The sequence below is a fragment of the Seriola lalandi genome, unplaced genomic scaffold (genome assembly GCF_002814215.2).
Source record: "Seriola lalandi dorsalis isolate HSWRI2012SDOR001 ecotype SW California unplaced genomic scaffold, Sedor1 jcf7180002054758, whole genome shotgun sequence".
Lineage (NCBI taxonomy): Eukaryota > Metazoa > Chordata > Actinopteri > Carangiformes > Carangidae > Seriola > Seriola lalandi.
The window spans coordinates 1,253,202-1,263,931 of NW_019525311.1; the positions used below are offsets into that span (position 1 = coordinate 1,253,202).

General features: G+C 39.6%; 1 protein-coding gene across 1 annotated transcript; it reads right to left on the bottom strand.

Moving 5' to 3' along the window:
• Positions 1-310: 310 nt before the first annotated feature.
• Positions 311-5,558, bottom strand: LOC111668744 (FAST kinase domain-containing protein 3, mitochondrial-like). The gene is made up of 10 exons (XM_023424854.2): positions 5,394-5,558; positions 4,203-5,113; positions 3,779-3,929; positions 3,471-3,658; positions 2,901-3,069; positions 2,426-2,511; positions 2,102-2,273; positions 1,834-1,903; positions 1,602-1,716; positions 311-1,288 (listed from the first exon to the last, which is right to left on the bottom strand). The coding sequence occupies exons 2-10, from the start codon at positions 5,082-5,084 to the stop codon at positions 1,190-1,192; spliced, it is 1,932 nt and encodes a 643-aa protein (XP_023280622.1). The 5' UTR covers positions 5,085-5,113; positions 5,394-5,558; the 3' UTR covers positions 311-1,189.
• Positions 5,559-10,730: the final 5,172 nt, after the last annotated feature.

Sequence of the window (10,730 nt, forward strand, 5' to 3'; positions counted from 1 at the left end):
CTGACAAGATAAAGATTTTTGTATGGCTGAGGATACAAAAACCACTACATTTAAATGTGACTTCATTCTCCAGCAGTACTGCAAACAACCACTTACAGACCATGTATTCCTGTATTAGTTTTGAACCTTAGGCCATGATTCCACATTTTCAGTGTTGCTTTGTCTGTCTGATGAATAGCAGTTAATACCATATGGGTAATGATACAACAACTGGGGTATTGTAGCTTTTACTAATTGCCTATTTAATGTAAATCTATTCAATATTTTTTCAGAGTATATCTCTTTGAAATGAATTACAGCACCACCAGTCTAAAAAATGATGTCAGGCAATTTATGATTTATCTTCAAACATCAAAAAAAGCATATTCCATGTCACACATTTGTATATATCATGTACATTTCATGTTGAATTTCAACTTGTCCAGTAAATTGGGTCATATTATTTTTTCTACCCCAAAGAAACAGTACAAGGCTGAAAACAGAAGTTGAAGCAGTGACACAGTCACAATATTTTCATATTTTGTATTCAAATTAACTGCATAAATAGTCACTATCATGTCCATTTAACAACACAATAAATTAACACGACAATAGGAATAGGCCACAATTATTTTCCAAAAGTTTTGCTCACTCTAATAAGTAGTAAAGCTACAACAACATTAAGGTCATATGGTGCAAATATAAGATGTGTAGTAACTCATGTTGCCAGAGAGGTAGTATTCCAGTTGCTAATGCTCCCCCTATGTACAAGCTGGGATGTGATTTTAGTCAACCTCATCTTTTTTTTTTTTTTTTATCTTAAAAGGAGCATTATGCATATCCAACCTCTCCTTTCACTTAATAGATGACTTTGATGTCAGATGCCTCGTTCTTAAAAAATATCCCTCTAAAAACTATTCATTGAAATATTTTTACTTTGATGCTGAAAACAAGGCAGGTTGTTTCATAAAATGACAACAAAAAAAACTAAGGGCACATGGGGTCAAGCAAAATTAAAGTAAAAGATTACTATTTTCAGTTCAGTTAAATTATGCCATGATTATTGGGCACTTATATTAGCATTTTTTCTCTGGACACCTCCCTTTGCTCTTCTTCATAGTTTTTCCATCCTATTCATTGCAAGGATGGTTGATTTGTGCAGTAACATAAAACTGAGGAACCTCTGTTTGAACTCATGAGGTGACTGAGATCAGTGGTTGAACTTGAAGATGGTGGGAAAGATCTTCTTGTGAAGATATTCGACCCGTTCCTTCTGACTTCTCAGCTTCTCAAATTCAAAGAAAGGGATCTGCCAGAGGAAATAAGAAGAAATAGATGTAGAGACAAACAATGTATTTGCTTCTCTTTTTGTAGAGATAAAGGAGAAGGAGCATTGTATTTTTGACCAGCTATTCCTTGTACATAATGCTTTGAAGGTAAAAAAGTAAAAAAATTTGAAAATATTCTTACAGTAGAGCGATTTTAAAAAAAAATTGTAACACTAATATAACTAAAGGTACTACCAAGAAAAAGCCGCAAATTAGTGGCTAAAAAAGCTGTAAAGCCTCACTGCAATGATCTGGTATTACCATGAAGAGGTTGACGACCTTTGACAGACATACCTGCACCACCTCGTAGCCCATCCTGCGGAGGTGTCTCCTCTTTGTGGCTTCCTTCCCCAGCAGGTGTTGCGTGTTGCTGCAGAAACGTGTTTGACCATCTAAACACAGCGCCATCCTGGACAAGGGCAAGACATTGGGAACAATTCCAATAATCAGCCAATCACTCAATTTCAAAATATCATCTATTGTTTTTGACGAGAATCTACTGTGACCGCACCGGCCAGCCTTTTACCTCCTGTATGTCTGTTCCCACTGAGAAAGAGGCAGAACATATCCCTCCTCATCCAGCGATATCTCCACATCTGGGCAGGAGAGTGAAACAAAACAACACACTATCTGTGAGTACGATGAGATGCAATAAAACACATAGCCACAAGATCCGTCAGCCACTTGGTTGATTCGTTTTGATATGCCAAAAAAGTTCCAAAAATATGCAATGTGCTTGATATATGCTGTGCTGTGCCTGTGACATATGTGCTTGATATATCCTTACAGCTTACCTATAGAGTATCCACTGGGAGTGAAAATTCTGGTAGAGTAAAACTTTCCTCCCAGCAGCTGTGTTAGCGGCCCTGTAACACGTTTGTACAGGAGACTGTCCATAGGTGTCTCAAAGGCCTGGTCCACAGAGGAGAACTTCTTCACATGGAGGAAGTAAGGCAGTCTGGGCCCCTGGTGAAGGAGGCATTGAGCAGAATCCATCAGTATTATCACTTATCTGACTCAATTACTTTTCTATTAGCAAAATGAAAAGTCATTGCTTAGGATTAATTTATGTGTGAATGTAATCTAAGGAAACTCTTATTAAGTTGTGTAACACTCACCCTGTAATGTTTACATTCTAATGAGGTGGAGAGATGGAGCTGTGTCAGTTGTCCCAGTGCATTCTTGTCCAAGGGCTCCCCCTGTGCTGTGGGACAGACAAGGACAGCATACACAGATATTACATAACCTATTACATAAACACTGCATACACTGACAAGCCAGACATCCACCTGTTGTAAATCAGTAGCTTTGGTAGCTTCTTTCTTTGACAAACAGCAAAACAACCATTCACTAATAAATAAATTGTACTGTACTAAACATCCTACAAATATTATGAAATCTTGTATGTGTGCAACGGAGCATGGGAAAAATGTCTGAGAGTTACTTCTGAACCTGTTTGTTCATGCAACAAGCAGAAAAGGACACTAACTGACTTTGCTCAACTTCCTTTCTGAATCCTCAGTCAGCGGGGGAGCATGGGAACACCTGATGAATGCACATCTCTCCCTGTACGAGCCTTATACATATACATACCCTGCAGCGTCTGCAGGAAAAACGGACTGAAGACTTTGGACATGTAGTTGAGTGGAAAGCGTTCCAGCTGGATGCAGGCGTGCAGCACCTCTATCAGGGAGCGAGGCTGGAACTGGGAAAACCTTGTTGTTAAGATGCTCTCGAGCTTCTTAAACATCTGAGCTGAGCACTGAGGAGTAAAGAGGAGACTAATTAGAACATACTGTTTTTTTTTTGGTTTTTTTATTATTTCATGCTGTTTTTGATGGTAATTTCAAACTGTGGTATTATAGGTTGTAATAAAAATAGTTTCATTGAACAATCTTGATGTTAAATCAATGATAACATTCATATTGATTTCTGAGTAAAAACAGCATTTAAATCTTTCTAAAATTTAATGATTAACCATCAACTTATAAATGGATACAGTCCATTACTATAATTACATAAACTTTCAATATTGCTATATACTAAATTATACATGGAATATTCATGAGAGCCAATTATTGTTCAAGAAACAGCTACATGGTTGCAAGTTAGTTACAGACTTTTTCCATTTCGTTGTCTTTTGATGCAGAGCGTGTACAGTACCTGTGGCAGGTAGTTGAGTCTCCCCATGGCAACGATCTGTTTGGCTATCTGAAGGGTAGTGTGCCTCTCAGCATGGCACACAAAGTTCTCAGCCACGGCCTCAAAGATGGGCTCGGAGCGGCACCTCATCAGCAGACAGTACTCCATAACAGTACTGATCAGCTCTGGATCACACTCTCCCAGCCTCCCTGACACACACAGCACAGAACTTGCATCATTCATTTTGCCCATTCTTATATATATATATATACACACACACACACATTTTTTGCCACAGAATAGCACACATATTTATGACTGAATCACACCTGGTAGGTGCTTCTCCATAGCAGTCAGCAGCTCTTCATGATGCTGCCCCAGGATCATCAGAGCAGAGAGCACCTTCGTTATTTCATCGTCACTGAAAGATTTAAAGACCCGTGATGCTCTGTGACTCAGCCTCAGCACCAGGGAGATGGCCTGTGAAACATAATATTAGCATCAGTGTAATGTCCTCTGATATAACTGCACATAGAGGGATAGATCTAATATATTTGGTTCTTAAATGTGTAAAGCAGATTGTAAATACAGCAATTACTGGGTGGCACTCCAAGAGAGTGAATTAACTGTTATTGTGGCGTTAAATAACGGAGTCTGAAGTTGTTAGAGAGACAGTTCGATGTTAAATAATGTGTAAGCAGAAGCTGATTTCACATTAAAAACCAAGGAGAAACTGAAATGTGCTCTTCCTACCTGTCTCTGCTGTAGCTTCAGCAGGGACTCCAGAATAGAGCTGACTTGGCCGGCTTTCAGGCGGTGGACCAGCCTCTGCGTGTGTCTGTGCAAAGTGGACAGCATGAGTACCTGCTGCTGGCTGGCAGGATTGTAACACAGAGTCAGCAGGGAGTAGACTCTGACAGCCTCGCCGGGTGAGACAACATCCTCTTCTACAGCAGCACCTATGGAGTCCAGGACCTCTGTCACCATCGCTGACTGGCGGCCTTCCAGGGCATGTGCCACCTCACCCAGGTGGCAGAGCTGTGCCACGCTGATGTCCTTTTTGGAGAGGAGCTCCAGGCACTCTTTCATCAATCTGAGCACTAGAGGGCTGTGGGCTTCCAAGCCAAATTCAACACATGCTCCAAGTAAAGTGGCCAGTCCCTCTGCCCGGTCATTGCTGGGGAAGCCTGCCAGCCTGGAGCACAGCTCAGGAATCACATCCCCTTCAAACAGAGACTGGATATTGACTGGAGCAGTCGCATCGCCCTGTGATTTGGTGTACGGGCTGTATGGAGAGAGGTGTGGAGCTGATCCTGATGCTGTTTTAGGTGGCACGCGTCTGACAGTCCGACGCACAGTCAGCTCATCGTCTCTTTTCTCAGGTAGAAGCAGCGGGGTGGGGAGGGGGATTGCACTCACCTGCTGGACCACTGCCCCGTTTACGTACATACTGTGGAAAGGACGCACACCCGTTCCGCACGGCTGTTGTGCAACTACAGTTCTGCTGACAAATTCCACATTAGTGCATCTCCCCACTGAACTACAACGGATCAGAGCCCGATGCACAGGGAAACATGTGGAGGTGTGCTGACACGCCGCTATGACAGACGAAGAGATACAGGCAATGGACTTCATTGTTGTCTCAGTGATGTAACTGCACCTTCCTGTCGCATAACAAAGTGAAGACAAGAAGTCACTGTCAGTGTGTTGTCTGACTTTTTACACATCGTGTGATTAACTTTGTGAAGCTGACATAAAAGCTGAAGAAAAAAAAACTGACTTTACGACATTACAAAGACACAGATACACAAGAAACCCGGCTGTTGTCATCTTTAAAATGAAAACAACGGAATCACACTTTTACCATTTTAGCCTTAGCCATGAATTAAACTTTAATTAAATCTATGTGAACACTAAAAGAAGCCTGTCTTTGGGACAACTTACCTTCAGAGAGACAGCAGCATTCATGTAAGGGGGCTGTTACATACTACGGAACTCGCCTTCAGTGTTTGGTAAGAGATTGTGTAAGTGTCCATGTGTTTACATGTGCTGCCGCACTGCGGTTAAAGCGCGTACTGCAGCATGGCTGCATGTTATATACACTCACCCCTCCTGCTTTTTGATTGGTCGAGCCGTGCTTCTGGTGTCTGTCTGTCAATCTGACGGAGGAGAGCCGCAGGGAGAACTGTGCAATCCAGATGTGGCCACACGTGATATTCAATAAGCAGCAGTAAATCATTAATGTCATAATTTCAAAGAGCTCACTCCCCAAACTGCAGAGTAATGCCATGTATTAAATACATAAATGAAAATATTTCTATTTTATTTTATTTATTTATTTATTTATTTTTATAAATTTTCAAAATGCCTTTTCCCACCCCTCTCCATACTGACAGGAGTGTCACTCTGTCAGGGATATACAGAATACAATTCTTTATTGATTTAAAAGTAGTTAACATTAAACATTAAACATTAACATTATATAGGCTATACACAGTCTAATATTACTGGAATCAGTCTGTCATTCATCAGGCTGGGTGTCTTTCTCTTTCTGTTACTGGTTAATAAATCATACAAATGTGTTATGGCTCAGTTAAACCATTAACAAGAACAACCTCTCGGGTTGCCACGAAGTGAAAGTCCCTCCGGTTGGTATTTATTTTTTGTATTTAGTGATAATGCAAGTTGCAACTTGGTTTCACAGTTTCAAATAAGCCATTAAATCTTCACTTACACATGTTAGCTGTTAATACCAGGACTCTCTGCATGTTTTTCCAGATGGTAAGCTGTTCATTAGAGGGTCTTCCTTATGAATTAAGTTCCCTGATGGAGGATAAAAAGCTTCCAGAGGAATGTTTCACAGTCCGGCAACTAACAGCTTATAACTGATTCATAAAGCATTAGTCAATGATCAGTTAACATTGATTAAGCCTTTAGTTACAACTTCACAATGGGTGACTAATCAGAATGTGGTGCCATGATTGTTTATCCCCAAATTAAGCTGCAAATAGTCAAAGCACGGAACACACCAAAGCCAATACAAAACACAAGGTATTTATTTGTGTATGTTAATTACCAATTTGTGACGTTATAGGTTCATCACGGTTTTAACATTTGTCCTTGTCCCTTCAAAAACTTTTTTTATACAGTTTTGTTTCCATAGCGAAAGTTGTTGCAGAGACGCTAATGTTGCAGTTTTGACTGCAGTGAATGGGTCTACATACTGTGATGTGTAATGTATACAGTGACAGCTGTTAGGCAATGGGAAATCTAATCTCCATGAGCTTCTTGGGTTTTCTGATATTTTTGTATGGATTTTTTTTTTATGCCTGATAAACAACATCCCTTAAATGACAGATTATATGTGTAAGTAATTTGAGAGCAAAAAGACTAATTATTAGCAAAAAAAGCCATATATTTTATTGTGAAATTTAGCAAGTTTTGAACAATAAAACCCTAAAAAATAAAAAATGAAATTACAACCGATTGCAGCTAAACTGTCTGGCAAGCCTGTTAAAAGTCTGATAATTCGGTTCATATAAACGATTTTACATTTGTTTAGTGTGTAGTCACTTGGCTTTATGTTATTTTCCATAAAGTATGACTTACAGTTGCAACTTCATAACCATTAGTAACTTCAACTTCATCATATACTGTATGATGCTGTAGCATCAGTGCTTAGCGTTCAACAAGTCCCACAAGATGGTGCAATATACAAAGAAACTGACCTGCCCACAGTTCATGCTGCAGTCGGTCACAGCTGAGCTTAATTTCAGAAGGAACATGCTATAAGTGGTAACGTTACAGCGAGAGCAGAGACACAGCATTAATCATGTGCATCTCATGGTCATATGTCCAGAACTCTGTCATACTGACAGTAATATAAATGACAGAGTTTCTCTCATTTGTAACACAAATGTCAGAAAATCTGAGGTTTTTATCCAATGATGAAGTCGTTTTTTTTTCCTCTGTGACCTTGATGAACTGTGTCACATCAAGGCCACAGCTGATTTATGTTCATTGAAGCCCCTGAACAAAAAGGTTCCTGAAACTTTCTGATATTGGAGTTTAACAAGGTCAAAATCAGAATGTGCTTCTTCTAAAAAAGCTTTGCATCTGTTCTGAGTGCCCTGTGTGTGTGTGTGTGTGTGTGTGTGTGTGTGTGTGTGTGTGTGTGTGTGTGTGTGTGCGCATGTGTGTGGCTGGTGAGAGACAGAGTGTATGAAGGTTGATCCAAAAGTCATCTCCCTCTAGCTCCAAGACCATCTGTGTGTGTGTGTGTGTGTGTATGTGTGTGTGTGTGTGTGTTTGTGACTGTGTGTGTTACCCATCTGGCTGGTCCCCCTCTATCTCTTTGCAAACAAGCGGCAACACCACAAGCCCTCTGGACACGAGTCGGACAGAGAAGAAAGAGTAAAAATACCCAGGGCTTTCAAATGGTGAGCAGGGCAGACTAGATAAGATCTGTTATAATAAAGTTACTGTTCTGCCGGTAATGCTGATGAATCACACTGAATAGTCACCCTGACTAAATGGAAATATTTACATTTGTGTTGCTGTAGTAAATCTTTAAATAAGCAGCATGACTTCCTCAACCAAAAATACGTGTTTACAACCAATACAAAGTCTGGAGCTAAATCAACCCATTTCATTATCATTATTCATAATCATAAAATAAGTCTTATTAAGTTTATCCTGTACTACAGGGCAGCATACACCTTTTGAATTTGCATTAAACAATTGATGTAAAAAAAAAAAAAAAAAACTCCCATAAAGAAAGAGAACTTTGTGTGCTAGTCAGAGAAACTGGCAAACGCGTTGGAAACTTACAAAATGTTATTAACACAGTGGAAACACATGCCAGTACACACATCGATCTATGTACCCACAAACACACATTGTGTGGGAATAACATCACACCACACTTTGGCCAAATCTAATCTAATAATCAAAAGTCCAGCGGTGATGTTATCATTAGTCACAAATGGATGTGACGCATTTGGAGAACATGTCTACTCTGTCCCCGTCTAGCCAAAATTATTGCTGCTATTGGATTAAAGATAACACGGTCCAAGTGGTTAACTTTAGAGGGAAATTAGGAAACTCTGGTGGTTCATCATATCCACACTCAAGTACTTGACAGCAGATGTTAAATTGCTTATCTAGCATCATGTCACTGCTTAAGGACCATGATAAGCTTCAGATCCGATTTGAAAAAGATCAAAAAATCTTATCAATGAAGGACTTATTATGTTTTCACTCAGTGCTCTCTACAGCTCTGCTTTTGTTTAAGACGTCTCATTAGCTGCTGAGGGGTTGATGTCATAACCTGTAAAAACACTGAATGGGTAACAGTGTGGGTGCCACCTTAAGCAGCTGTTCTCATTATTTTGTCCACCCCTACATATTAAAGGACACACTCCCAAGCATACACCAATTTTAAAGTTCTCCACTACTGTGTCAAAAGTAACAGTGTACATTAGGCAGCTGAATCCCCACAGTCAGTGTTAATCTATATATTGAATGCATATTGTGTCATGTGATGACTGATTATTGCTGCAACGTGTGAATAGCGTTTCAATGTTGTAAGTCATTGAAAGGGAGAATGTAGATCGTCTGTGTGTCCTTGAGGTCTAACATATGTGTTGAAGGCATTTTCTTCCTCATAAAACATATGCAGAGCTGATTTTTTCTGAGGCTTTTGAATCCTGCATTGTTTTATAGTCATGTTTTAGTCCTTCACTTGTGCATTTCTGCTGTGCATTACCTCAACCTGAATCTTTTGGCAGAAATATGTATTTGCCACGTATGTGATAATGAACAGAATAGGGTCCTACTCTTGAAAACATCCTCCATAAAGTTACTAGTGGTCACAAACTCCACAGGGTCCCTTAATAACAAGTAACTATCACTGTCAAATTAATGTAGAGGAGTGAAAAGTGAAATATTTGTCTCTAAAATGAACTGGAATAAAATTATACAGTAAAGTAAAATGGAAATTGTAATCAAAATGTACTAAACTTCACTTCCTATTTAAGTGTAGTTCACTACATTTCACCACTGGGTAAAATTCAATCAAAGTTATCAGATGCAAAGAAAGCTCAAGCACTTTTATGTAGCTAGAATTTATCTTGTAAATTTATCTTGTGAACTAAGAATGTAAAAGTGTTTCCAGTCTTGTGTTTTGAATTTTTCCCCTTTCTTTGCAGTTCTGCCTTTAAAGCAGTGTAATAATCCTCTAAAAAGAGGTCACAAAAATCCATTTATAAAAGCAGTCACATAAAAACTCACCAAACTTGAGGGGCAAAAACTTGAGGACTATGCACAGGCACCATGTACTTAAGTGCTTTCTCCTCTACTCTCTGTCTGTGTACAAATATGGCACTGCAGGAGGAGATTCTTGAACAATTCAAATTCCTCTGGCAGTTCAAGTGATATAAGTTAGACCTTTCTGAAAAAGTACCTGGTTCATTGGAACCTTCCAGTTTAACTCCTTATCATCACCTCTCTGCAGTCACCATTTATTCTCCCAGATAACTGGTCATCTGATCGATTCCAAGTGTCTGCACATTGTTATGATCCAAATAATATGTCTTCAATTATGATAGGGTCACTGCGCCGAAACTGGGCCAACCCTATGAGAGAGGAAAAGCAGGATATATCCGAGTCACACCAAATTATGTAGCTTTTGTTGACAGATCGCAGCCATTCTCAGTGAGAAGCAGTTGCCTGGAACAGGGTTTACTTTCATTACTTGCTCTAACAAGACCATAATTTTGCATAACTTCAGTTCCTTCCTCTCTGAAAACAGACTTTCTGCTTCTGGACATGTAAAATCATGTGGCTGCGAGAGGTATCAATATTTCATACTACAACCTCTCTCACACTTTAAGTGTGTGTGTGTATGTGTATGTGTGTGTGTGTGTGCCAGTTATGAAGGAATTTTATGAACATGCCATTCTCCTGGGGATTCCAGGGATGACTGTGGTTTGTTTTAAAAAGGTTACGGCCGTCATGTGTTTCTGATTTAGATCTAATTCAAGTTGTCATATAAAATATTAGCTCCAATGGGATTTCTAATCATTTTTGATCATAATCGCCTGGGAATGTGTTTTGTGGACTTTTCAGTGTGGGCGAGGCATTTTTCTATGGAAACAAAAGGGCGCACGTGTGGCACAGAGAATAGAAAAAAAAAAAAAAAAGGGGAAGAGAAAGAGGGTGAAAGAGAATCACATCCAGAGATAGGTGGTGCATTCTGGCAGACAGTAGGAATCCATTTCA